The 27,254-nt window shown below is 58.5% G+C and overlaps 1 protein-coding gene and 1 long non-coding RNA gene across 4 annotated transcripts; one reads left to right on the top strand and one right to left on the bottom strand.

Moving 5' to 3' along the window:
* Window positions 1-381: 381 nt before the first annotated feature.
* KRT80 (keratin 80) lies at window positions 382-22,656 on the bottom strand. 2 transcript variants are annotated; one of them, XM_025930135.2, is made up of 9 exons: window positions 22,158-22,656; window positions 16,118-16,326; window positions 11,458-11,518; window positions 11,100-11,195; window positions 4,393-4,557; window positions 3,816-3,941; window positions 2,968-3,188; window positions 2,443-2,498; window positions 382-2,346 (listed from the first exon to the last, which is right to left on the bottom strand). In XM_025930135.2, the coding sequence occupies exons 1-9, from the start codon at window positions 22,590-22,592 to the stop codon at window positions 2,312-2,314; spliced, it is 1,404 nt and encodes a 467-aa protein (XP_025785920.2). In that variant the 5' UTR covers window positions 22,593-22,656; the 3' UTR covers window positions 382-2,311. The 2 variants fall into 2 exon arrangements, with proteins under 2 accessions (XP_025785920.2, XP_025785919.2); XM_025930134.2 differs by having other exon boundaries at window positions 382-2,311; window positions 22,158-22,559.
* On the top strand, window positions 9,678-27,254 carry LOC147579163 (uncharacterized). 2 transcript variants are annotated; one of them, XR_015253615.1, is made up of 4 exons: window positions 9,678-10,366; window positions 10,578-11,213; window positions 11,960-12,143; window positions 26,577-27,254. It is a non-coding gene; the product is annotated as an uncharacterized LOC147579163 (long non-coding RNA). The 2 variants fall into 2 exon arrangements; XR_015253614.1 differs by lacking the exon at window positions 26,577-27,254 and adding an exon at window positions 12,861-13,012.

Here is a 27,254-nt window from a genome sequence, read left to right as displayed (position 1 = left end):
CTTGAATCCTTGTTTGTTGATCTAAAATTTGATTTGACAGGATTAGGCCTGTACCCATCAGAATATATTCTGGGCTGTGCCAACCCCCACGGTCGCAGTGAAGAGCTTGGGGGGAATCCCCCATTGTCTGTGCTTGCTGAGGTGGCCACATGGTGCCTAGACACCTCAGGAGGTGTCGGGAATGTAGGTTGACACTGGGCAAGTCTTATAGGGTGGTGGGGCAGGAGACCTTTTTGTGTCCACGTTTGCATTGGTCTGAAGGTATAAGTCCCTGGACCCCTTTCCCCATAATTGGAGAATCCCCAAAGTCCTGTGGTCAACCTATGTGATCAGTGAGTGACTGGCCAATCCAGAGAGGACAGATCAAAACAGACACACAGCTTTTTCCACGGACAAATCTCAGCATTTTATTCATCCCCTGGAGGGAGAAGGGGGCACTGCCCCGAGATAGTCTGCCAGCCAGCGGGGTGGCTGGGATATGTGTTGTTTATCCAGATAGTAAATATAGCGCTGACTATGCAGAAACAGGAAGGGAAGCAATAAGTTAAAAGCCACATAAGTTATGAAAAATAATATATATACTTTATATACCTTGCATCCCCACTGAAGACTTGCTCCCTTGGAAACCAATAAATAGGCAGAGAAAGAGCAGCAATCAGCACCCTTTGGGGACTTCGGGGATGAGTCTATGTCTGAGTTTCCTCCAGCCTGAGAGTCAGTGGCCCTTCAGCGCCCCCCACAGGCTGGAGGACCTTGAGGCCTCGCAGGGGCCTTGGGGGACCATGTCCTGGAAATTGAGATGAAGGAAAGGAAGACTGAGGCTAGCAGTGGAGAGAGGCAAGGGCAGGTAGGGAGAAGGGAGGGAAGGACAGAGGGTGGCTCGTGGACCCGGGGGGCTGGAGCTGCCAGGATCCCCCTGTGAGCCCCAGAGGTGAGAGCCAAGGTGAGGAAAGAGAACGCTCCTCCCAGCCCTGATCTTCTCTTTGGATGCGGAATTCCTTTTGGTTGTCGCTGGGGCTCCCCCGCCCAATCTGAAGGGCTCAGAAGCTCCCAGACCTGCCTGGACTGTGCCTTCTTCATGGCCCCACTGTAGGCAGGGGAGTGGGCGTGGTGGGAGGAGGGGGCTCTCACCCCACAGGTGCGGGGGTGTTCCTGGGCCCCTCAGTGATACAAAGGAGGGAAGGGTCAATCTGATCGGCCTGATGGAGAGAACAGAGACCCCGAGAGGTGGGATTCATGGGAAATGGCCCAGGGTTCATGATAGGGGTGGGCCTAGGGGTCTCCAGGGCCTGGCACACCAGGGCCAAGTTCCAGGCTTGGAAACACCTAGGCGGGAGATGGGGGTGCAGAGAGCTTGGATCCTGGGCAGGATGGTGAACCGCAGGATGTCAGGGAGGAGAGGGGAGGGCCACATTCTCCTGCTTGGTCCCAGGCTGCCATCGGGCTTCCCTCCCGTGGGGGGTTTATCATGGCAAGAATAGCTTCTGGAGAAGGAGCCGGGAGCAGGCTGGGCAGCCTGTCCAGTTCTGACTGGACCCACAGGAGGAGGGAAGAGGCACAGGTGTCTGGGCTGACCCCCGGGCTCAGGGCCCACACACCTGGGGAACTTCCTCCTTTCACTCCCTAATACTGTCAGGTCTCTGGGGGGCCCGGGGGTGCTCAGCACCCAGGAACGCCAGATGTGGGGAGGGTGCCCAAACAGTCCTCACCAGCCCCTGATTCATGGCTGGCTGGAGCTGGGTGAGCGAGGGCACCCGCCTCAGTCCTGGGGCAGAGGCAAGGCAAGGCTTGAGATGCGAGTTTAGGGCAAGGGTTGGGCGAAAGGGCCAAAGATTCCTCGGTCAGAGCCCTCTGTTTGGGGAGGAGCCTCAGAAGAGCAAGGAGATGGTGATAAAACTGACCCCTGATACCAGTTTACCCAGTTGGGAAAACCTCCGGCCAGGAGGTTGGAAGGGTAGGACTGCAATACCGAGATGGAGTGGAGTGATTCCCAAGAGCCGGCGACAGTCCTGTGCCACCCCAGGCAGCCCACAAAAAAGCAGGCCCTGCTGTGAACCCTTCTCCGTTCCGTTCAGAGTCAGGTTTGCCTCCCCTCCCGACCTAGAGGCTCCAAGCTGCTTTCTTGAGCCTAGCTTAAGTCCCTCCTGCTGCAAGGGGGTGACTTGGGCTCCTGGGGTCCAGCTGCCTTACTCTGAGGCCTCCGACTCCTGCGAGAGGAACTTCTCAGACATTTCGGTGATTTGGATCACAGGGCCTTTTCTGTTCTTCTTTATCCGGGAGGGGGCTCTTGAAAGGCCAGACTTGGAGGCAGCTACAGGGAACATAAGGGGTGGGGCAGGGAAGGGGCTGGAGGTTTGGGAGCCACTTAAAATGATGCCTTTAGGGCATCCCCCCTACCGTGTCCCCTTCCCCACCAGGGGTTCCTAGGGCAAGTGGACTCACCGGTTCTGGATCTGGACTGCACAACGCTGACCATGGCGGTAGAAGGCAAGTCCATCCTGGGGGAGGAGGGAAATGGTAGGATGTGAAGGGGGCCTGTGGCTTAAGCCCCCCTGGGCCTGGGGCCCTGGGGAGTGGCAGGTGGAGGGCAATTCTTGGGCTGTTACTCGCAGTCCTGGGCTGGCCTGCTGTGTGGCCCTGGCTAGCCAGTTTGTCCTCTCTGGGCCTCTGTTTCCTCTCCCCTGCCTAAGTACCTAACATTTACTGAGCACTTAATTACGACAGACATTTGCATGCAGAATCGTTATCAATCCTCCCCACCGCAGGCTGTGTTACGGTCAGTTCCTTTTCCAGATAAGGAAACAGGATTTAACGAACGGGCCAAGGTCCCAGTTTGTAAGTGGCTGAGCCAGGACACGACCCCAGGTCTTCCCGGCTCACGTATCCTGCTGGAAGGGGAGGCTGGCTTTGCGTGGGACCCGTGTCCAGTCCGTCCTGCAGCCCCACCCCGCCAGCCCCAGCCCTCACCTGCACTCCTCGCCCTCCACCAGCTTGCGGTAGGTGGCGATCTCGATGTCCAGGGCCAGCTTGGTGTTCATGAGCTCCTGGTACTCCCGCAGCTGCCGGGCCATGTCCTTCTTGGCCTGGTGCAGGGCGGCCTCCAGCTCGGCCAGTTTGGCTTTGGCGTCCTGGAAGGCCAGCTCCCCCTGCTCCTCGGCCACCTTGATGTTCTCCTCCAGTTTCAGGCACTGCAGCCAGGACGACAGAGGGAAGGGGTTAGCGAGCACTGGGCGGGAGGAGGTATGCGGTCCAAGGGGGAGGTATGCACGGCAGGGAGGGCTATGCGGCGGTTTATTCTTGGGTGTGGTGCTGGGTTGCCCTGAGGCAAGAGGGAGTCCAGTTAGACCTAAGGAGACCCTTTCCGGAGGCCACGAGAGACGGAAGTTCTGCAGCCTCCCCCCCCACCCCCCCCACCCCAGGAGCCGGTCTCAGCTGTCTTGAGAGGGCAGCACTCGCTCTAAGCCTTGTCCTGGCTGGACGCTGGGCTCGGGCGTCCGCTCTCTTCTCTGTATCATTGGCCAGAGGCCTGGGAGGGAGGAGGTGGGTTCTGGGTATTTGTGCTGTGCTCTGCACCGTTCCCACGGCGTTGGCCAGTTTACAGAGCACCTTTACGTGCAATGCTCACGTGATCCTCACAGCCATCTTAGGACAGGTGAGGAAACTGAGGCACAGAGTTGCTAAGTGACCTGCCCAGGGCTTTGCATGCTCTCGGCATGTGAGTGTGTGTCTGCGTGTGTCTGTGCGTGAGGGTGAGAGCGTGTGTGCCCCTGCACTCCTCCCTGCCTCGCCCCCAGGAGGGGCCTCAAGATACTCACATGGCTCTTGATGGAGAGGATCTGGGATCGAAGCTTCTGGATGCGCACGTTGAGGTCAGCGATCTCGCTGCGGCTGCTCTGGAGGCTGTTCCCAAACTCAGCTGAGCAGGCGGCTCGCTCCTCCAGCTGGAGGGCGCGGAGGAGGTGGCAGTGAGGGCAGCTCACTGCATCCCTCCCTGTGCCCTTGCCCTTGCCCCTTGCTGCTCCCTTTCTCTCTTACCAGCGCCCCCCTCCCCAGCTCCACTTCCTCTGCAGCCACCACTCCCAGGCCAGCCTCGCCCTCCTACCCCCTCCACGCCTGGCTCTGGCTGGGCCCACCCCTGGCCTGGTGTTACTGGGTGGCTTCTGGAGGGCGTCGACCGTGACCTGTCCCCCAGCGCATCAGCTCTCGGCCGGCAGTGCTGGAGTGCTGGAGTGCTGGGCTCTCACATTGTCCACACCTGCCCGTGAACCGGCTGTGCCGCCTCTGTGCTCCCCACGCCGCCCCTGTGCTCCCCACCTCCCTCTCACAGACTGTCAGCGCACAGAGCTGATGGTGACTTCGGCCCCTCCCTGCCCGGCTCAGTCAGCCCCGCACCTGTCTCCGGGAGTACGCCTCGGCTTCCTCCAGGCTGCGGGCCGCGATGGCATCATACTGGACCTTCACCTCCTCCACGATGCCGCTCAGGTCAATGTGGCAGCGGCTGTCCATGCCCACGGTCACCGACACGTCCTTCACTTGGGCTGTCAGGTCCTTCAGCTCCTGGCCGGGCACAGACGCGGGGGCTCAGGGCTGGTGGAGGTGGACCACACCCGCAGCCAGCCATAGTCCCCCGTGGTCCCTGCGTCCCCAGGGTGAGTGGAGAGTGACGCTCTGTGCCTCCCAGAGGGATGACCCAGTGATGGGCGCCTCTCGGCCACTTGCCCCCAGCTCCGACTCTTGGGAAGCAGCTCGCTGCCCCTGCTCACCCAGTATCGCCTCCCTCTCTGGGTAGAGGGGACAGGGCAGTGAGGGACCCCTGGCTCCAGAGGCTCATCCTGAAAGCCTATTTCTCTTCAGTGTCCCCACCTCTCCCAGGGTGGGACACTTTGCTCCTGGCTGATGGGGCAAAGGCCTGGGATGCCTGGTGGGGGGCTGTGGCCCCTCTACTCTGTCATGGCTCAGTGGTAATGCAGCCTGGCCTCCCCCTCTGGATGGGAGCTCCCCGAGGGCCTGGGGAGCCACTGCCTCTCTGTTCCCCACCCCCCACATCTGGAAGTGAACACTGTTGAATAAGTATTGGAATGGGAGCCTGTGAATGATGAGAGGCGGGAATGGGGCTGGAGGCTGACAAAACTGTCTTCCTTGCTCCCCTGCCAGGGGCAGAGGCCGAGGTGACTTCAGAGTCACCCCAGGGACTTGCCACAACCTGCCCCCCCCCCCCCAATCTGGCTGAGGAGCTTGCCCACGACAACACAACTTAGCCTCGATATTTTCATTTTCTCCCCATCTTTTAGGGTCCTTCTTTCCTCCTCCTCTCTGTCCTTTTCTCTGCTTCGAAAATGCCAGCCCGGCGCGGTTGGTTGAACGTCGGACTCTTGATTTCGGCTCAGGTCAGGTCATGATCTCACGGTTCGTGGGACTGAGCCCCACCGTCGGGCTCCACGCTGAACGTGGAGCCTGCTTGGGATTCTCTCTCTCCCTCTGCCCTTGCTCCCTCACTTTGTCAGAGAAGAAAAAAAAAAAAAAAGGAAACGCCAGCCCACATCTTCAGAGACCCCTGGAAGTGGTAACAGCTCTTGGGGGGCTTATTACGGGCCAGGCTGTGCGCTAAGTGCTTTCCAGACCTCACATTTCATCCTCGCCAGGCTGGCGGGACCCAGGTCACAGACAGGAAAGAGAATGCGGCACAGAGAGGTTATGGAGACAGCCGTGGGTGCAGACCGCCTTCCAAGGGCCCTTGCTGCTCTAGCTAAGCTCCCCTAGAGAGGCAGGTAGGGACAGGGGCGGAAGCCAGTCTCTCTTTCTAGCCCCAGGCTGCAGCCTGACAGCTTCCAGCCTGAATGCTCAGGGGTACGTAGAGAGAGGCAGGTGGGGACAGGGGTGTTCATAAGGGGCTGCAAGGTGTCACCTTTCAGGCCCTGGGCCACCTCTCCTGGAGGTGCGGAACAACCCAGGCCTGGGCAGGGCTGGTGCGGGAAGGAGGAGCGAGGTTCCGTGGCCAGCATTGTACAGACAGAGTGAGTCAGGTGGCAGGGAGGGGAGCGGGCCCCCTGGGAGGCAGGGGTGGGGCTCACTTGGGGGGAGGGAGGGCGTGGGGCACAGATGGCACAATTACTCCTACTGGCATTCACAGTTCACTCTTGGCCTTTGCCTCAGTCAGCAAATTTTGGTCCCTGTTCCCATTTTTCTGAGATATATATATTCCCTCTCTCTGTCTTGCTCGCTTGTTTGAATCAGGATCCAAAGAAGGTCCCTCTAGTGCAATTGGGCCATATGTCTCTAAGTCTCTTATTTTATAGATACCCTTCCAACTTTCGCTCTTCCTCTCTCTCTCTCTCTCTTTTGCTATTTTTCTTATTTAAATAAAAATTTTTAAGTTTATCTATTTACTTTTATTGAGAGAGAGACAGAGAGAGCAAGTGGGGGAGGGGCAGAGAAAGAGAGAATCCTGAGCAGGCTCCGCACTGTCAACATGGAACCTGGTGTGGGGCCTGAACTCACGAACCATGAGATCATGAGCTGAAACCTAGAATCGGACACTTGGCCGACTGAGCCACCCAGTCGCCTCGCTATTCTTCTTGGAAACACTGGGTTGCTTGCCTTGTAGCGAGCTCCGCAGTCTGGATTTTACTGATTGCTCCATGTGCTGGTGTTAAACCCGCTCCCGTGCCCCTTGCATTTCCTGAAAACTGGCAGTTGGTGAGGCCTGCTTGGATCCACGTTCAGTTTTTGTCTCGTGACCATATTTTGACCTTCGTTGCTGACTTCGGGCCCCCTCCTGAGCCTCGGTCTGTCTTTATGCACAGAGAGGTTGGAGACCAGAGGAGGAAGGCACCCCCCGGCCCTGTCTGCTGGCTGCCCAACCTCACCTGCCGGTTTCCCGGGGGACAAGGAACGTGCAGAAGGAAGCTTAAGGCAGTGGTGGGTGTACAGAAGGCCCGCTGGGGGCAACCTGTCCCCATCCCGGAGCTGGCAGGACCCTGAGCCTGGTGGCCAGCTGCCCCTTGAAGTCTCCTGATGAAGGATTTTCATTGCTCTTCAAATGCACTTAACAAAGATCTCTGGGCAAAAGCAGGGGGAAGCCCCACCCCTTTGTCAGAATAAGCTTGATGGTCCCTACAGACCCATGTCCCACCTCTGCTGTTCCCAGGTCACCACTGGAGGCTGACATTTCCCACCTGGAACCAGTATCCCAGCCAGGGCTTGGCTGTGGATGGTTTTGGGAATGCAGCTTTGGGGCTTCCTTGGTCAACACGTTGCGGGGGGGGGGGGGGGCGGTCAGCGGGCATAGGAAGTTTCACGTAAAGCCCTCTAGCCCAGGCAGGAGCTGGCCCTTGTCACGGGCCAGGAAAAGGCCAGGGCACTGTCAGAACGCACTGTCGGGAGGGAGGGAGGGAGAAGGGATCGGCAAAACAGAGCCGATGGCGCAGACTCAGTCCCTTTCTGGAAAGAGGCAGAGTAAGCATGAGCTCGGTAAACAGAAGTAGGAAACGGAGGGTGCAGAACATCTGTAGACCTGTTGCGACACGCTGGGCCCTGCTGGGCTGCAGAGGACATAACAATGCAGGCTGTGTGCAGGCAGCCGCCATGGGATGGGCCCTACAGAGCATGTGCACCTCCAAGTTGGTAACAAATGAGCCAATGTGCAGTTTAGAGCTTCTCTTCGGAGCCAGAGCCAGAGGAGACCGCCACGTGCGTGACGACCCTCTTTGTGGTTCCCGCGTCAGGGGAGGCGGTGACTCTACGGGGGTAATTGACTGCCGCTCAGTAAAATAGAGTGCTTAATGGCACTGGGCTCTGAACGCTGCCACCTCTTGCTAGCTGTGCGATCCTGGCCAGGTTTTTTAAAACCTCTCTGAGCCTCCATGTTCTCATCTGTAAAAATGGGTGTAATTGTAGAACCAAAACCAGCTAACATTTAATATTTACCATATACCAGATACTGTTCTGACTGCTTTAGCATATATATATATATATATGCGAGTTTTAAATGTTCATTTATTTTTGATAGAGAGAGAGAAAGAGAGAGAGTGTGAGCAGGGGTGGGGCAGAGAGAGAGGGAGACACAGAATCTGAAGCAGGCTGCAGGCTCGGAGCTGTCAGCATAGAGCCCTACGCGGGGCTCGAACTCACAAACCGCGAGATCACGACCTGAGCTGAAGTCGGCGCTTAACCGACTGAGACACCCAGGCGCCCCTGCTTTAGCGTATAGTAACAAAATAGATCCTCACAACAGGCCAGTAAGCTAGGCTCTATTATTTTCCCATTTTATAGATAGGGAAATTGGGGTCTAGAGAGAGATAAAAGAACGTGCTGGAGCTCACATAATTACTGAGCCAGGATTCAAATCCAAGCTGCTCTAAAGTTTGTGCTCTCTTAATCATCATGCCTACCTTTATAGGGTTGCTGTGAGGAGTGAATGAGATTACACCTGGAAAGCACTTAGCACAGTGCCTGGGATATAGTAGGTACTCAATAAACAGTAGCTAACCATACTGTTGTTGTGATAGGTGATGAAACCGGGGTGAAATGTCCGGAGGCAAAGCAGCCTATATTCCTGGAGCAGCCTCCCTGGCACCATGAAGGCAGGCAGGCACCAAATCAACTTAGACCCATCAGGTTCTCTTTGTCGGCATTTTAGGAGGGGCGCCTGCCTGCAGGGGGTTGTCAGTAGATCGGCTAATCTCCCCGGAAGTGAGGGGCAGAGGGCTGCCCAGGCAGCTGCAGTGTATAGATAAGCCCAGAGCAGCCCCTGGTCATCCGCTTTTGAGGCTTCCTGGCCTGTGTGTGTGTGTGCGTGTGTGTGTGTGTGTGTGTGTGTGTTGGGAGAGGGAAGGCCTGTTTTCTGAAATGCAGAGGTGGGCTACATAGCCACGCTTTTTTTTTTTTTTTTTTTGCATTTATTTATTTTTGAGAGACAGAGAGAGACAGCGTGAGCAGGGGAGGGGCAGAGAGAGAGGGAGACACAGAATCGGAAGCAAGCTCCAGGCTCCCGGCTGTCAGCACAGAGCCTGATGCGGGGCTCGAACCCACGAACCGTGAGATCATGACCTGGGCCGAAGTTGGACCCTTAACCGACTGAACCACCCAGGCTCCCCTGTAGCCATGCTTTGCTGATCTGGTGTCTGCTCAAAGTCAAAACTCTCTGGCCCCTGAGCCAGCTGTGGCTGGCACCTCCCTTTGCTTAGACCTGCCTGGCCCCTTGGGGTAGCCACTAGCCACGTGTGGTAGCCCGCCCTTGAAATGTGGCTAGTCAGAACGGAGATGAGCTGTTGCGTGAGAAAGAGAATGTAAAACAGCCTCTTACTTTTTTGTATCGATTACATGCTGAATAATCACATTGTGGATATACGGGCCGAATGAATTGTATTATTAAAATTAAATTTTTCCGCTTCTTTTTTTTTAAAATGTGGCTACTGGAAAAACAATCACATACGTGGCTCGCGTTCTATTTCTGTGAGTGCCAGCTTAGAGGCCCACGGGCGTGGGGAGAGTTTGGAGCGCAGGGTCAGTGTTGACTTCTTAGCCTGCGGCAGTCCGTGGACACGCGGACGTTACGACTCGACGCCGACTAAGCACCTCGCGCTAACAATTGCCGTGCCCACTGAGCACCCCCGTGTGCACGGCGGTCTCGTGACGGCACAGGCCAGACCCCTCCCCTCTCTGTACCACCCCTCCCAGTGCCCCCCCCGGGAGCCGCCCGGCGCTCTTAGAATGAGCTCCAAACTCCGACTTGGGGGCCTGAGCCTCCGTGTGAGCCGACCCCTGCCCGCTCCGTCCTAGCCATAGCCACTTCTCCCTCTCCCCTTCCTCACCAGACCCCTCGTGTCTTCGGTGCTTTACACAGATCTTCTGCATGAAACCCACTGAGCTCTCCCCTGGGCGGGACCTCCCCAGCGGGGGCCTTCGCTCACTCACACCTCTGCTGAGACCCCGCCCCCCCTTCCCATCCTTGACCTTCCCCTCCCTCTCCAGCATGACCACATCTGGCTTTCTGCAGCCTGGCACTTTTCACCCTCCCAAACGATCTCACTCACATGTTCGTTCACTGGCGCGTTACCTGTCCCCTCTTAGCTCTCAGGTAGCCCCTGAGAGCGTGGACTTTGCCCATCGTGCCCACTGCTGTGATATCGGTGCTAGGGGCCCGGCAGGCTTGCCATCGCCATTTGTTACCTGGATGACTGCATTGAATAATCAGCACAACCTTATGGGCCCCGTGTTATGACTCAGCCCATTTTACAGATGAAAAAACTGAGGCAGAGGGAGGAGAAACAATTTGCCCAAAGGCACAGGAATGGGGGGAAAAAATGAAGAGTCAGGATTTGGGGTCCAAAAGCTGCTAAATCCAAATGGAGCACGGACCAAGAAGGTGGGTGGGTGTGCCTCTGGCAACGCCCAGGTGTATTCCCAGTCATGGGCCGGGCTCATGGGCTGGGCAGGTGGGGAGGAGAACATCTGTCCCAGAGGACGCCCTGGAGGCAGAGTGGCGCGGACGGGCCGGCGTCCCCGGCCAGCAGCAGGGCCCATCTGCTGACCGCACTGGCCGTGCCCTCGGCCTTGCGGGGCCGTTTTCTCCCCAGGCTCAGCTGAGGACTTGGGAACAAATCAGAAGGGATCTGGAGGCTCCCGTCTGCATTTCCTGGGTCATTTTTGTTCCGCAGAAGCTAGCGTTGTCTGGGAACCAAAGGATCTGACTACAGGTCTTCTCTGCCTCAGCCCAAAACAGGGGAGGGGGAAGTGCGTGCCTCTCAGACCCGGGCCTGGGGGTGCCCGCCATTTAGGCTGCAGCAATGGGAAGAGATCAGTTCCATAAGGACAGCTGGTCAAGGCCCCCTGATTCTCTGCCCCTAAGGCCACTTCTCAACCCTTGCCTGGATGCACCGGTCCCCCACATGCCCTCCGCACACCAGCACACTCCAAGGAACAGGTTCTCCTTGAGAGAGGGGCCTCTTGGGAACCTGCCTGTGCTCCACGAAATGAGTGATGTGGGGACACGTGGGATTATTGATCGCAGTGCAGGAAGGGGTTGAGGAAATTGTTGCTGGCCGCCCTTCCCTCCCCCGAGCTCTTGGCCCCTTTCCTCACCGGCCCCCTTTCCTCACCTGCTCGTAGATGTTTCTCATCAGCTCCACGAAGCTCTGCAAGCCTTTTAATTTGGTCTCCAGTTCGGTCCGCCGGAGACACTCCGCATCCAGGTCCTGAGGGTGGGAGCAGTGGTGAGTGATGCGGGAGGGCGGCGTCCCAGGGCGGGAGAGGGGTGCCCATCCTGAGGGAGCTGGGGGTGGTTCCCAGGGGGGCCCTGGCTCAGTGCCGGGGAGAAGCAGCAGGGTGAGGACAGATATCGGTGTCTGTCTATGGTCCCGGGACTCAAGCCTCTGAGGGCTCTGCTGGGGGATCCTCGGGGGACAAGGGCGGAGGGTCCATGGGGAAGGAGCCCCTGGGACATGCAGCGTAGGCTACCTTCTTCAGCTGGACGAAGGTGAACTCCATGTCTGTGCGCTTGGAGATCTCGTCCTCATACCTGGGATGGGGTGGGGGGGGGGCGAGGCAGAGGCAGAGAGAGAAAGAGAGAGAGAGAGAGGCCGTTCAGCCGCATGTGGCAGGAACTCGGGGGACGATGAACTCTCCTCAGTGGGGCTCAGGGCCTCTGCTGTCCCATTTGGTGCCTTGTGCCAATTGGAAAAAAAAGCGGCCCTTGCCTCAGGTGGATGTAGCCCCTCATCTTCTGTGACACATCCCTTCTAGGCCCATGACACGTGGTGCGGGCTCCGGGGAGGCAGGCACATCTGCTCCCCATTCTCACGCTCCTTCCAGATGATCAGCCACTCCTCTCCTGGGGGCATCTGTCCCCCTTCCTGGCTCTTCCTCATATCTGCCTCCTTCAGGAAGCCTCTCTGGATTGCACAGCACCCTTTCATCCTAACTTTGTTCTCTCCTCTTTTCCCTATCTCCTCCCCCCAAGAACCTCCATTTCCAGCAAGCTGTGCCTTCGGTCAAGTCTGCTCCAAGATGCCCGCTCACCGCTCACCCTCTCCCTCCACCTCGTCTGCTTTGCTCGCTGGTAGGACACCATTCCATCATGGTCCGTCTGGAGGGGAGAGTGTGGACATTGCAGCCAGAGGGACCCACAGTGTGCTCTTGGGCAGGTGAAGCCCTCCTTCCTCGGCTCGCCTGTCTATCAGGGGTGGGGTTGCATGTGTGTGCACGTGTGGGGGTTGGACCAAGCCCACCCCTGATGCATGACAGATATTGCAGAGTCAGAACTCAACACAGGTGGGTTCTCTCTCTTCTTAGATTTGTCTCCTCCTTACTCAGGCCCACCTTGTGTTTGGAATAAGAACGTTGCTGGATGGGAGATGGGATCTCTGGGTCACTGATCTTAACCCCTGCCTCTAATCTTGGCCCCTGGGGCTGAGGGTGATGGGTGGATGTGGGGATTCTGCGCTTCCTGTTTTCTTCCCTCCTCCCCAGGGAATGCCTGAATCACTGGCGGCTCTAATTACAGCCGCCCGCCTTCCCAGGTCCCTGACCTCACGGAGGCAGCAGCGTCACCCATTGCCCACAGCAGCTGGCTGGAACGGCCCCCTCTTTTCCACCAGCCTCCCTGAGACACCCAGGGGAGTGGACTCAAGCCGACAAGAGCCCGCTGGGCACGGGGTCTCTGAAACTCCGTGTGCTGAGCACACTCCGGCTCCCCAGACACTGCCCTGGCTTCCGAGAGTCTGTCTGCAGGGCAGGGGGGCTCTTAGGATGCAGGTCGTGGGGGTGGGGAGGAGGGTGGGCCAGGGAGACGGGCCTGCAGTCTGGGGCCCAGCAGAGCCCGGGAAGCCCGGGAAGTTTACTTGCATTCTTTCCTGTGCAAGCGGGCTCCAGAGCCACACTACTGGGGCTCAGATCCTGGCTCCTCGCTCCCTAGCCACGTGACCTTGAAGAAGCTACTTGCGTGCGCCTCGGTCATGATAATTGTGATGTCACGAGGGTTATATAAGTTAATACATGGAGTGTTTACAAAGTGCATGTTACCGGCTAAAGCTATTATTATTACCGGAGCTCTGCTCTATCTAACGCCAGGCCCCGGCCTCCAACCCTTCTGCCTTGGCCTCTAGCATTTCTGGAGAGAAACCGTGGGAGGCCTCTTTGCAGAGGGAGTGTGGGTGGTTCTCTGCACTTCCTTCCTAGACTTCCCACTGGAAATTTGGTGACCGCTGAGGAAGTCCCAAGCTGAGAAGCCCCTCATTGACTGGCCCTCTCCGCATAAGCCCAGTGCTCAAGGCTCTCTCTCTCTCTCTCCTCCCATCTGGATAGCAGAGTTCTGCCTGCCTGGGGGGCAGGACCGTGGGGAGAGCTGTCCAGTGGGGGTTCTCTGAGGTGTCAAACCTCCTCCTTACTCCTCACTGCCCTTTCCATCCTTTTGTGTAGGCTTCCCTCCTCCCTCTTCACCAACTCCATTGGATTTCAGCCCTAGTTCACCTCCTCAACCAGATGCTTTTGTGCAGTGAACCTCTTGCACAATTGTACATGGTACCCCTGAGTCACTTGCTGTGTGGCCTTGGGCAAGTGGTTTCCCAAGAGGCTTTGCCCGGCCCCTGCTTCATCCCTAATACATAGAAGAGTTAGCTAGCTGATCCTTGGGGTCCTGGCTACATCAAAGCTTTTGGAAGTCTCCATCCTCATGGAGACTTGGGTAAATGCCATCTCCCCCGCTGCACTCCCAATCCCCTGCCAGTCTGCCAGCCACCAATTCCCAAACCCCTTCTCAGCCCTTTTCAGCTTGTCACACCCACCCCGGCACCCGCCCCCCCCCCCCCAACTTGTTTATTTCCAGAAGTGAAGCTGATCTCATCGGCCTTATAGAGGCAGGGCACACCCCTCCTTGTTAGGGCTTGGCCTGGCATCTCCTGGCTCCTGGGGGCCCCCGGGCTCTGCACAGCCAGGCTGGAGCTTCCCTGGCTCTGGCCTGTGGATCCGGAGAAGCCCTCCAAACTCATCTTCCTCAACCCTGGTGGGTTCCCGACCCAGAGAGGGGAAGAGAGGCCCTGAGCCCAAACAGCAAAGCTCAGGTAGCAGATGGAAGGCGGGCAGCGGGCCAAATGAGGAGGCTGAGCCAGATTAAAACAACAAGTAGTGTTTGTACAGAACTTCCACTTACAAAGCGCCTCCATGGATGTGATCTGGCTGGGCTCACAGGAGCAGGCCTTGTACCGCGGCTGGCTGGGGTTAGACATGGGACTTAGCATGCATGGCTGTGTGACTGAGGACAACTCCCTGCCCTCTCTGGGCCTGTGTTTCCTTCCCCATGAAGAGAAGATCCAAGGCCCCCATCCAGCCATTCTCTGATTCTCTGGGGGCCGAAGACTGGCTGGATATCAGTGAATAGAGTCTTGGGTTCTGGTCTGCCGACCCTGTTCTCCTCATCATGGTCAGACATAGAAGCCAGGCAGCCCAGAATGGGCAGTGAGGGTCTCTATGGGTTTCCATAGGAACTGGTAGGGCAGGGCTGGGGATAGGTGGCCACTAGGCCACAAAGGGGCTCAACCATGAGGACGAGCCCTGGCCAGGCCTGCAGATCATGCCCGTTGGCCAGAAAGTTCCATCTAGATTGATAGATGACGAAATTGAGGCCTCCAGAATGGGGAGAGCTTCCCATGTGAGCATCTCCTCTGAATATGGCCTGAGCAGGGGAGGTCACACGGAGAGGTGGTGGGAGAGCTGAGCCACAGTCCAGACCCCTGGACTCCCGATAGGGTGCTCTATGCTCCAGCCCCACCTGGCTGGCTTCTCCCAAGACTGCAGGCCTCGCCTTGGGTTGGCAAGGCTTTGGGGCTGGGCCGAGTGCTGGAGGAGGTGAGGGGAGGGGTTCAGGAGCCTCCTGCCCCACCCCCCTTCCTCCAGAGGAGACCACCACAGGAAGGGGTGCCTCTCTGCTCTGTCTCAGCCTCCCTCGTCCTGGAATCCCTGCCCACTATCTGGTCAAAGATGTCACCTCCCCTCTGAGTTACCCAAGCGCCTGGTCTGCCTTTCCAGACTGCCCAGTTCGGTTCAGCAAACCTGTGTCAAGGTCACTACCGTGTGACGGCCACTTCAGCCTTCTAGGGGACAGAAGACTTGGCATGTCTGGCTGCCGGGCACCATGATGAGCCCCCTGCCTTCTCACACCAGGCTCAGGCTGGTTCAGCATCACCATCACCCCTCCAGACAGGGGGAAATGAGGTGTGGACGTTAAGCAACTTGCCCGCGGTCGCGGACCTAGTGAGGGGATGGAGGCAAAGAGGGAGCCCCTTTCGGTCCATAAGCATCTCACAGGCTGGGGCTGGGGCTCCCTTGTCTCTTGAGATCGCAAGGTGACCACTGAGGTCAGGCACGTGTCACCTACAGGGGATTGTTTCTTTTTTTTTTTTTTAAATTTTTTTTAACGTTTTATTTATTTTTGAGACAGGGAGAGACAGAGCATGAACAGGGGAGGGTCAGAGAGAGGGAGACACAGAATCCGAAACAGGCTCCAGGCTCTGAGCTGTCAGCACAGAGCCCGACGCGGGGCTCGAACTCACGGACCGTGAGATCATGACCTGAGCCGAAGTCGGCTGCTTAACCGACTGAGTCACCCAGGCGCCCCGGGGATTGTTTCTTTATTCCACCAAACCCCGCCGTGTCTGCCTCCTGCCTGCACCTGCTTCCCTTTCCAGCCCCCACCGAGATCGAATTTCCAAACCGTATCCCAGGCAGGAGCCCATTTGTCGCTCTAGCTGGTGACCACTTCCCATTGTCAGTGGGATGTGTGGGCGAGAGCGAGCGTGTTTACGGGCAGAAGAGGAGGGGATAGGGGACGGGGGCTGCGATGGTGCCCGGGTGCTTAGCTGTCAGCCAGTGCAAGACTGACTCTGTTGCATGGCCACCGTTTGGAAAGGTTGCTGTGGGTTCAGTGTCATATCCTCCCAATATTTAGAATGCTGGCTGCCATATAGTACGTCCTCGGTCAGTCAGTCTTAGGAAGGGAATGTTCTTCAAGGAAGTCTTCTCTTTTCGTGGCTTGGTGCCCTGGCCCTTGCGTCTGAGTGCAGGTTGCCCCCCACCCCCCCACCCCATCAGTCCCTGCCCCTGGCCCCTGTAAGGCGCGCCCTACCTGATTCGAAACTCCTCGACTTTCTCCAGCACCTGCAGCAGGTTGGCCTCCAGCTGGGCCCGCTCCTGGCTCACTTTGCGCGCTTCGTCTTGCAGCCGGCCCTGGTACTCCTCATAGAGGTGCCCGAGGTCGAAGGTGGCGGAGTCCTGGCCCTGCAGGAAGTGCCAGCGGGTCTCCAGCAGCTGGTTGCGCCGCTCCAGGGCCTGCACCTGGAAGAACAGGGGAGCAGCGATGTGAGGGTCGGGTGCAGACTGGCTGGGCGCGGGCGCCCAGGGCCAGCTCGCCTGCCCGCATGGGGGCCTCCCTGCACAGTGGTGGCTCATCTGCTCTGTGCTCGCCCCACTCGGCACATTCAGATCACATCTCCACTTACTGATGGTTCCAACAGAAGATGGAGAGATAAGGTGAGGCATCAGAGAGAGGCGGGGCCAATTAGCAAAGATTTCCTAGGGGAGGAGCGGGGTCGGAGAGAGGAGGGAAGGGGCTGAATGTGCCAATGATGTGAGAGGCCCTCCACGCCTGCCTGGGGCTTGGGTGGGAGACCCAGGGAACGTAGGGTGTCAGAGGCCCGTCTGCTGTCCCCCCCCACCCCCCACCTGACAAGCCTAGTCTCATCTTGCCTTGGAAACTCAGCAGGGGAGGGCCTGGTTAGTACTGAAATGCTAATCCTCTCGACAACTTTGGACTTGTAGCCTCTCCAAGCCTCAGTTTCCCCAGCTAGAAGTTGGGGATGCGATGGCCTGCCCTGGCCGTCTCTCGGGGCTATTTGGGAGAGGAAGCCGGGGAGGCGCTTTGGAACAGTCCTACTAGCTAATGTTTCCGCGGCCCCTACTGTGTGCTGGAACCTTGTTCAATGTGCTTGGCATCTTTGCTTCATTAGCAACCTGACGGGCTGGGTACGGTTATCTTCTGCCACACTTCACAGAGAGGTTAAGGTCACAAAATTGCCAAGCGGCAGAGCCAGGTGTGGAATCCAGGCGGTTGGGGTTTAGGATCTTTTACCCCCTACAACATGCGGTCCCCTGTCTGCTGCTGGAGTCGCCGCGGGCCCTGGGACCCACCTGCCTTTCCCGGACTGGTTTCTGCCTCTAGTTGGGGCCAGTTTTGCCAAGAGGGTGACGACTGGGCGGGCTCTGGGCACAGCGGCTTCTCTCAAACCGCCTCCATCCCGCCTCCTTCGTACACTGATGCAGGGCTTCCCGCGGCTCCCACCCCAGCCACCGCGCGCTGTCGGGATCCCTCTTGACTCCTGTCCTTCCCTCCACCCAGTCCAGCCCAGCGCAGCCTGAGGGGGCCCCCGGCTTTCCCCCAGGCTGCCTGTCCTCTCGGGGCTCCAGCTTTTCTCTGCCCCTCCTCTTCCACCATCCCTGCCCCTCCTGTATGCGCTCCCGGCACCCCTCCTGCAGGAAGCCTCACAGCTCAAAAGACGCCCCCCTTCCTTTCCTTACGGGGTTCTCAGGTCATCTGCTCCTTACTTGTCCAGACCTACCACCCTCCCCGTCAGACTGGGAGCCGCCTGGTCCCTTCGTGGGATCCCTACCACTTGGTGCCCACGACAGGGGCAGCGGGGAGAGACGGCAGGGGCCTGGCTCCTGGACAGGCAGGCTGTTGTCACGGGGATGCTGTGATAGATAACCAGCCCGGTGACGTTCCCTCTGACCGCAAGCAGGTAGCTGACCGCTCCCCTGACCACTGCTGGCACCAGCTCTCAGAATCAGAGCTGAAAGAGCCAGAATCATAGCCAGGAGCCTTTTGATCAGCTGGTTTGTGCTCATCACCTATAAAGAAGGAGGTGAGGGCCCAGGGTGGTCAAGCGACTTGTCCAGGATCACGTGGCGACTTGGTGGTCAAGCTTCCCAGACGGGCCCGTCTGATGCCCCCGCCCACTCTGGACCTTCATGGACTCCCTGTTTCTTTTGAATTTGGGTGCCAGGTGGGTCCTCCTCTTTCTTTCTGCCCTGCCCACCTTCTTGGGTTTTCTGAGAGACCCTAATACCCTTGAGAAGTCCCCTGTGATATTTGTGTTAGATAACACCAGCTGGGCTACTGGGCCATGGGGCCCGGTAGGCCGTGCCGCCATTTCCTTTCTTAGCTCCCATTTGTCCTGGTAAGTTCTGCCTACAGCCAACCTGAGCCTGCCGTCCGCTGTTGTCACAGCCAAACAGGTGCAGGAGGGACAGAGGTGCAGAAGGTTTCGGTCCCACTCGTGTGTGTGTGCGTGTGTGTGTGTGTGTGTGTGTGTGTGTGTGTGTGGAAGGGATCTCTGGTGGGGGCGCTATTTGCTCACTCCACCTTCCGTCTGTTTTGACAAGCCAGAGCCCTGTGTTTACACTGAGGGTGAGGTGAGAGCAGAGATGTGAGGCTCCTTCCCTTAGCCTAACCTCCATTTCCTATGCTTCGCTATGAGCCTGCTGGGAGACGCTTGCTGTACATGTGACCAGGCAGGCCAGCCAGAGGCCACTTTTGGTTGTGACAAATGGAGCAGGCTGCCTCCGGAGGGGGGTGGTTTCTCGTTGTCTCGGTGGGAGGGGGATGGAAACTCATCCCCCATCCAGAATCTCCCCTGCCCAAAGGCTCCTCCCTTTCTGCCATAAAGACCTAGGGAGGGCCAGGTAACCAGTTAATTGCCCCTAACCTGTCAAGGCTGCTGAGCAGTCACCTCTTACTCCCCTTCCTCCCTATTCTGGATGACCCCCCCCCCCACCCCCCCGCCCTTAGATCGCAGGTGACAGCTCTAGGAGAGGCCTCGGAGAGCAAAGCCCTGGTCTGCCTGCGTCCCATTTTACAGATGAAGACACTGAAGCCCGGCAGCACAGAACTCATTGTGACCCAACTCCACTGCCCGGCTGAGCAGTAGGCCCAGCCAGGGTGGGGAGACACGTCCTGTTGGTAGAGGAACCTGAACAGGCCAGGCTGGGGCTCCCGGCTAGGGGCCTCTGGGGAGGGAGGATTCGGATCCCCAGCTCACGGTCCCAGCGGGTGAGCTTACAGAGATGACTCTGGGGCTGGCAGGTCCTTCTCCCCACATGGGTGGTGGTGGTGGGGAGGTGGGGCTGTCACATCCCCTGCCTTCCAGGCAGCACTGGCTCGTGCCCTTCTGTGTGCAGGCAGGTTGATGGCTCCAGAGGCTTCCAGAGGCCCCACAGGCCTGGGGAAGACATTGTGCCCATGGCTCTGTCTCCAGGCACTTCACCACCCCTCTTAGGTTCCCTCAGGGGTACTACTGGCTGTCCTTTCTCTTGTCCTGTCTCCATCCCCTCTGCTGCCTGCATGTGAGGGTGAGAGTGCCTGGCCGGCTGCCTCTGCTGGCGGTCAACATGCCTCTCCCTGCCTGCCTCAGCCTCCTCTCCCCACTGCTGCCTCTGCTCACTCCCCCTCCTCTCTGGGCTGTATCTGTCCCCGTCCTGCTGGGCACAGCTCAGGACACAGAGCACAGAGCAGGAGCAGACACAGAGCAGGAGCAGAGCAGGCAGGGGAATCTGAAGCTCAGAGAGGGCGAGTAGCTTGCTCAAGGAAACAGAGCCTGCAAATGGAAGAAATAACACTGCTCCAGGGACCCCTGGCCGACTCCTGGGGGTCACCCCCCCATCCTCTTCCTCCTTCTCTTCCTTGGTGCTCTCTGATTTCTCTTGGTGCCTCAGAGGGCCCAGAGGGGATGTAAAGCTGGAGGGTCTCTGCCCGTTCCTGCTCCTTGCCTAGAGCCCCCATCCCTGCATTGGTTATTGGCATCTCGCCGCTGGGCCCATACGTTTCCTTCTAGCCCTGTGCTGTGCTGCTACCCACGAAGCTCTCCTCGCTCCCTCCCTCAGGCTCCTGCCTAGAAGGCACCACCTGGGTTCAAGAGCTTCCTGGGCTGGGCCCATTTATGTGATTTTTTCATTTAACGCACAGAACCCACCTGGCACATGGTAAGTGCTTTATAAATGCTCTTCAAAAATTATCCCATTTGATCCTGACAAGACGACCGCACAGATGTGTACTGAGAAACAGAGAGGTTAAATAATTTGCCTGAGATTGAACAGCTGGTCAGAGGTGGAACCAGGACTCAAATCCAGAAATGGAGCTTTCCCTTGGGCCCCGGAGGCCTTTACAAGGAGATGGGAAGGGGCACGAGCTAACCGACTGAGCTCACAGACCTTCTCTGGGGAGCCGGTGGACCAGCTGGGACTTTTTGGCCCCAATGATCAGGGTCCCCAAGAGGCTAGCACCCATGGCTCCTTGCGTCCTACCCTGAAGAACATCCATCTCAAGGCCAAGGCTCTCGGGTTGGGAGGCTCCAGTTCTGCTGAAGACCTTAGAGGGCGTCGCCCTGGCCCCGGGCACAGGACCCCAACCCTTTGGGCCCCTTCCCTGTGCCTATGTACCTTTCCTGTCCCCATGGCAGAGGCATAAGGTGATATCAGCCCTGGCGTTCAGAGAGAAAAGCCACCCATCTGAGCCAAATTACATAGCTCGTGAAGCATTCCTTTTAAGGGATTAGAGCGGGTTTCGAGAGGAGGTGGCTGTGCAAGGACCTGCCTCCCCAGGGTAGCAGGCTGTTTTCCTAGGGCACACGGCCCAGCAGCACGGGACTCTGCACAACCGGCCGGGCGGGGGCCGGGGGAGGGAATGTGCCACCTCAGTGGATGGTTGTCCTTCTCCAGCTGTCGTTTCCCTCCTCATCCCCCCCCCCCCCCACCGCAGCCACCCCGGCTGTGGGCACGGGAATGCTGGTCTGGGCACATGAGCTGTGGGGGGAGGGGCGGGAGGGGCGGGAAACAAACCCGAGTCCAGACTGTACACTAGGTGGTCATGTGACCTTGGGCACAGGGCTTAACTGCTGGGCGGCTGTCTCCTCATCTTTACAGCAGGGGACATAGCCGCGGGGGAGTGTGGCTGTGTGGGCTAAAGGACACATATTTGCAAAGGTCCCGCAGAGAGCTGGGCACAAGCAGGCGTTCCATGCCTGTTACTTTCTTCCCTCTGCCCCTCTCCGTGAACGCCCACCTGATGGGGGACACTAGCCACGTGCAGAGGAGCACCGAAGCAGGGAGGCCAAGTGCAGAGAAAGATGGAGGCAGGGGCAGAAGGATGGGGCTCTGGTTTGCTGAGCAGGAGGGAGACGTTGGGTTTTCCTCATCTGTAAAATGGGCCTAAAATTATGACTGCATTCATAAGGTTGTCGAGGGAAGTTGAGATAAATCTGTGAAGCCTCCAGCACAGCGGCTGGCCTGTAGTAAGCGGTGAATGCAGCTGTTACTTTTGTGATCATCGTTTCTGGGCAGGGCAGGGGGTGCAGAGCCCAGGGAGGGCTGATCGGGAGAGGTCTCCTGGAGGAGGTGAATGAGGAGTGGGCTTGGGAGGTGGACGGGACTTTCTCAGAGCTCTTGAAGCCCTTGCCCTGGGGCAGAAATGGACAGGAGTGCCCCCGGACCAGCACACCAGCCTTGGCAGTGGGGTCTAGGAAGTCTGGGTGCTGGGGACTCACTCCCTCTCTCACGTGGGTGCTGGGGAGGCTTGGCTGCCTGTCTGCTTCTGACTCGCAACACCCAATCTCTGCATTCTTATCTCCTGACATGGTACCTCGGCATCCCTACCCTGAAGCCTCCTTCTGGAGGCCGCACATGCCCCTTTGGCCCTGCTGGCACGTCTCCAGGAGCTGAGTAGGGCCAAGGCCCGGTGTGAAGCATGGACTTGGGGACTTATCTCCTCTGTCCACCTGCCTTGGTGTAGGACGGCCAAGCATACCTCCATCAGCTGTTCCTATGAGAGGGTATCCTTCTGGCCGCACTTAGAGCTCCTCCCTGGTGTCAGTGACCCCAGGCCATGAAGCACATCATTATCCAGACATCCCTTAGAGCCATCCTGGGGCCTCTTTTTCCCCAGTGCTAGGATAGCTCAGGGACTTCCCTCACCATCTCTCTGCTCAGACCTAGCTTGCTGGCTCCTCATTGGCTGGGGTCAGGGGTGGGGCAGGATGCTCCAGAAATACAGAGTTCAGCCACCTGCCGAGGTCTGAAGGTCCTTAGTTTTTGGGACCCCCCCCCCCATATCTGCTCACCTTGCCAATCAGGGAGGCAAATTTATCGTTGAGGACCTTCATCTCCTCCTTCTCCTGGTTCTTCTGCTGCTGGATGGCTGGGTCCACTTTGAGGTCCAGGGGCACCAGCAGGTTGGAGTTCACGGTTACCTTGGGGATGGTGCCGGCCGGCCCACAGCCCGTGAGGCTGCGGGAGCTGAAGGCTGGCCCGGGGGTTCCGCAGCTGTCCCATCCCGAGGTCCCAGGCCGGGGGCCGCCCGCAGGGGTCACCTCACAGCTGCTAAGGCTGCTGAAGCCAACGACGCAGGAACGGCAGGCCATCGCGGCCCCCGGGCCCGGGACTCGGGAGGGCACGGGGGTGTGAGTGAGCCTTTGAGGGGTGGCGGGCAGCTGGCTCTGGTCGCAGGCAGGGCAGGCTGGGGACTGAGGAGCAAACACCTGTCCTACAGTGCTCATTAGCTCCGGGAGGGCGGGACGCCTCCCAGCCCGACCAACCTGTTAGATGATGCGATGCTTCCGCCCCTCCCCCGGCACCACGCACCCACATCCCAGGGCCTGAGACCTGCCTGCCTGAGGGGGCTGTTCACAGCCGCCCACCCCCCCTCCATGGAGCTGGGGCTGGCTGGGCTGGCTGGCGGGCTGGGTGGGATGGGGTGGCTGCAGGGGAAGGGCAGATTTGAGGAGGAAGGAGAGCGAGGAGAGAGAGAGAGAGAGAGAGAGCGCTCCTCTCACCACAGACCTCACTGCATACCTGAAGGCTGACGTATCTGGGCTCACATACTTCTGGAAAAGATGAGGCAAGCGCGGGCCCTGCGCTCCCTGAGTGTAGGGCAGCCGTTCCGGGCAGCGTGCCATCCTGATACTGGGAAACAGCACCCTCTTATTTGTTTTCTAGCTGCCTGAGAGTCGACCCGGCTTATCGCCTCTTCCTGTCATCCTCCCTCTCTCCCTCCTTCCCTCCTTTGATCTATCGTTTATTGAGCACCTACTGGGACAACTTACTCTTCAGGGGCTGGGGAGGAAACAGATGGCCAAGGCCAAGTGAGGCCTGGGCTCCAGACTCAGCTTGGCTGCCCGCCGCCCCTGTGAGCTCAGGCAGGTCATTTGACTTCTGTGTCGAGGATGAAAATACCACCGCCACGGGAGTCGGTATATGCACGGAACTCAGCGGAGGGCAGGGCACAAAGCCCTCAGTAAATGGTGGCTGAGACCCAGGGCCTGCCTTCGGGGGGTTGGGTCTAATGGAGGAGATGGCAGGGGTCACATGCAGCTCTTCCTCAAGGGCTGTGGGAATGTGGCCCTGCCTCCCGCCCTTTCTCTCCTCTCCTTTCCTCCGTCCTCCCTTCTCCTTCCCCTGTTTCATCTTCAGAATGAAGTATCTATAGAAAAGATGCCCCATGGTTCCCAGAGAACCTCTGGTGGGGCGGCAGAAAGTTCAGTCAGCCCAGAGTGCCCCCTCCGTGCCACCCTGCTGCAGTTCCAGAGACCCTGCTCTTTCCCTTCCCGGGTTGCTGGCTCTCTGGGGCCTGCTTTTCCTTCCTGCCTGGCCTGATGGTCCTGGGCACTCTTGCCCTGGCTGGCCGGCCCTGTGTGCCCTCCCTGGGCCTGGCGTACCACTCTGGGGCCGTGGGACCCCAGCAGAGAGAGTGTCTAGGAGAGGCTCAGGGGGTCAGGGGTAGGAGAGCTCTCGGCCCCTCCGGGACTGAAGGAAGAGACAGGCTGGAGATGAGAGCCAGTGCCCGGATGACACGGCCCCGTCCAGGCCTCCCGCCTCCCAGGCCAGACCTCCTTCCCACAGAGTGGGCATTTCTGGCTCACTAGGGCACAGCAATCTGCCCCGAGGCCACGACTATCCTGAGGCTGAGTTCCCAGCTCTGATGTTGGGGGCAGGCCGGCAAGGTACTTCTGGGTGACCGGGTCACTGTGATGGTGTCTGTGTCCCCACTTCTGACACGTGCTGTCCATTCCCCACTCGGCACCCACTGCATGGCCCACCCCGGCCTCCCCGACCTCGTATCCATATGGCATGTGGTCCACCTCAGCAGCCTGCCCTCCCCCACGCTGGCCACCCCTGTGTGCTCTGTGGGGACGGGGGACGCAGGCAGTGGCATGGGGGCTCTGCCAAAATGACAGCCGACACGCCAGGTATGTCCCGAATGCTTCACGCGGATTAGCTCCCTGAATCCTCGTGACATTTGAGGTAGAGGAGTTCGTTCTCATCAGCCCCAATTTACAGAGGACGAAACTGAGGCTCGGAGGGGTTCAGAGCCTGTCTAAGGTCGCACAACTTGGCAGGGATGGATTTGGGCCCAGACAGTTGGAGTTACGAGCCCTCCCTCTTCTCTTGGCCTCTGGGCCTGGTGACCCCCGGAAAGGGCAGCGTGATAACGAGAGGAAGGGCCTTCTTACTGTGCCTCCTAATTTTCTTTGAGCTGGGTGCTCCAATTCTCAAAAATGCCTCTGCCTGACTTAAGTCTGCTGTTTCTTGCTGACTTGTGCTGACCTCTGTCAGCCTCAGAGCTTTAACAAGGCACAGTTAATGGCCTAGTCCCCGGCTTCCAGGCTGGCCTGGCCGGCCCGTCTCTGGGGCCTGAGCGTTGCATGGCTTTCCTTGGGGGCGGCTGGGCCTCTTGGAGGCATGGAGGGCATGTTGGCCTGGGGCCCTGGCCGGAGGTGGGTGTGGGTCCCGGTGGCCATTGGCCGTCACAGCTCTGGCTGCCAAACAGGAAGAGCAGCGGAAAAAGCTCCAAACAAACAAAACTCCTCCAAACACCCAGCCCCTCCTCCTCCCCTGCCCCTCCCACTTCCAGCTCCAAGCTCCACCCACATCATCCTCTACCTCCACGATGGCATCCTTGGGGTCAACTACACAGTCCCCTGCTTCTCCACCCTTACAGAGGACCCGATGTGACCCTCTCCCGGCCTCCATTCAGAGCCAAACCACCTAGGGGCTCAGGCCTCCCAGGAATCAGGACACCTGGCAGGGGTTGGGAGAGGGAGGACGGAAGGTGGGCGGAATTTTCATTCTCTCTGGGGATGTTCGGGTACCTGGGCAGTCTCCAAACCCCTCCTGGAGGTACTGACAACAAACTCGCTTCGGGTTTCAGGTGGGGCGTGAGCGTGGGTGACCCCCAGCTGGAGACAGCATCAGGACACTGTGCCTCTGGGGTTCTGGAGGCCGGTCCTGGTTGGTCCTTACATGGTCCAGGGACGGAGATCTCAGTGCCCCTCCCTCCACCCTTGTCTCCCTCCTTCGCCCCGATCTCCTGTAACTGGTGACAGGATGCAATCCTGATCCCCCCCAGAGGCAGAGAAGCGGGGGGCACGGTCTGGCCAGAGGTGGGGCTTCGGGGGAAGGGGTGGGGGAGGTGTGGGCGGGACTGTCTGAATGTCTGAAAGGCCCCTGAAATCGGTCCCCCAAGAAGCAAAGGGGAGTTTCTCGTTTTCTCTGCTTCTTCCTTTCCTTCTGTTTCTCTATGTCACTCCCTCCCAACCTCTGATCTGTCTCCTTCTTTCTCATCCACCTCTTCTCTCTTGCCTCCCTGTCTACCCATTGCACTCAGAGCGTCCTGCCCACTCAGGGCCCGGGCCCAGGGCTCCTTCGCCTCTCGGAGCCCCCGCAGCCTGCCTAGGTGGCCTTGTGGGAATGGCATCCATGTGTCACAGTTTCAGTGTCTCCTCCACGTGCTCTGCTCCGCACTTGGCCTGAGGCTTGGCCCGTCGAGCAGGCGGGCCTGGGATCACTCAGAACAGCAATGCATAGTTCCTGGATGAATATTCCAGTCCTCAGCCTGGCTGGGGCTCTGGGGCGGGATGTGGCTCTTGGGGAGACAGGCAGGGACTCTCCATGTGGGGAAGAATCTTAGTCTCACTCCAGGGCATGATGGGAGGCCCGGCGACCCCTCTAGGAAGACTTCCCAGATGATCCTGTTCAGGTTCCTGCTATCTCTCTTCCTCTTTCCTAAATGCACATCCACATCTAGGCTCACTGGGTCAGGACCCTCTGGCCCGATGAGGTGAGAAACTCCCACCTAATTCCTCTGGGCTCTCCCTTTGAGCAGGCCTGCTCTGAGGCCGCAGGAGGGAGGCTCTGCCCAGTGGTCACATCTCAGGAATGGGGCGACCATGTAAGCCTCCTCCACATGCCAAGCAGGCCATGGGGACCCGGGAGAGGCACTGAGCTGGCTGAGGGCGTCTGGGATACAGGGATACATCCCCAGAGGGGGCAGGTATCAATGACGCTGAGGAGTTCAGAGGAGCAGTGACCGCCTTGGGGGCCCAGGGAAGCTGCATTCAAGGCGTTTCATTACTTTGCATAAAGTGTTCCAGTGGCTCCCCGTGTGTTATGGGATAAAGTCTGGAAGATTCCTTGGGATCCTTTGCTCCTACTCTCCTTCTTCTCGGGGTCTCATCACCTCCATACCTTCCTTCTCTCCACAGCCCCTGCTGATTTCCACCCCACCACTCTGGCCCTATTTCCCTGAACCTGCTGAGTGATGTCATGAGTCCGTGTTGGAGAGCACAGGCTTGGAACACTTCCATCATCGCGTGTGAGGCCACCGGACCCTGCTGCCCTGCCAAGTAGGCATCGGAGACGGGCCAGGAGGCTGTGAGGCTCCCGCAGGCTGTGAGGTGGTTCGGGATATGCCAGCAGGGCCGCATGGTGGTGGAAGAGCTCTGGACCCAGGGATGGCAACCCTGGTTTCCGGTCTGGGCTCTACCACGCACCAGCTGTGTGGTTCCGGGGCCAAATGTTCGGCCTCTCTGGGCTTCAGTGGCTGTAAACTTCGATCGTACAATCCACCTGCATGATTGCCGGGTTTTTTTTTTTAATTTTATTTTTTATTTTTTAAAATTTACATCCAAATTAGTTAGCATATAGTTTGCTGTTTTTTTAATTAAAAAAAATTTGGGGGGCGCCTGGTGGCTCAGGCGGTTAAGTGTCTGGCTCAGGTCATGATCTCACGGTGCGTGGGTTCGAGCCCCGTGTCGGGCTCGGTGCTGACAGCTCGGAGCCTGGAGCCTTGCTTCGGATTCTGTGTCTTCCTCGCTCTCTGCCCCTCCCCCACTCATGCTCTGTCTCTCTCTCTCTCTCTCTCTCTCTCAAAAATAAATAAA

The sequence above is a fragment of the Puma concolor genome, chromosome B4 (genome assembly GCF_028749965.1).
Source record: "Puma concolor isolate L17-30 chromosome B4, mPumCon1.1.hap2, whole genome shotgun sequence".
Lineage (NCBI taxonomy): Eukaryota > Metazoa > Chordata > Mammalia > Carnivora > Felidae > Puma > Puma concolor.
Note: the sequence above shows the minus strand (reverse complement) of the source record. Positions and strands in the feature narration are given on the sequence as shown.

Bases quoted from the DNA above. Each gene is read 5' to 3' on its own strand.
- KRT80 (XM_025930135.2), bottom strand. From the start codon at position 22,592: ATGAGCACTGTAGGACAGGTGTTTGCTCCTCAGTCCCCAGCCTGCCCT. The intron at 16,327-22,157 runs GTGAGCAGATAT...CTGTTCTTCCAG, and splicing joins TTGCCTCCCTGATTGGCAAG to GTGCAGGCCCTGGAGCGGCG. The intron at 3,189-3,815 runs GTGAGTATCTTG...TCCTGGCTGCAG, and splicing joins TCCTCTCCATCAAGAGCCAT to TGCCTGAAACTGGAGGAGAA.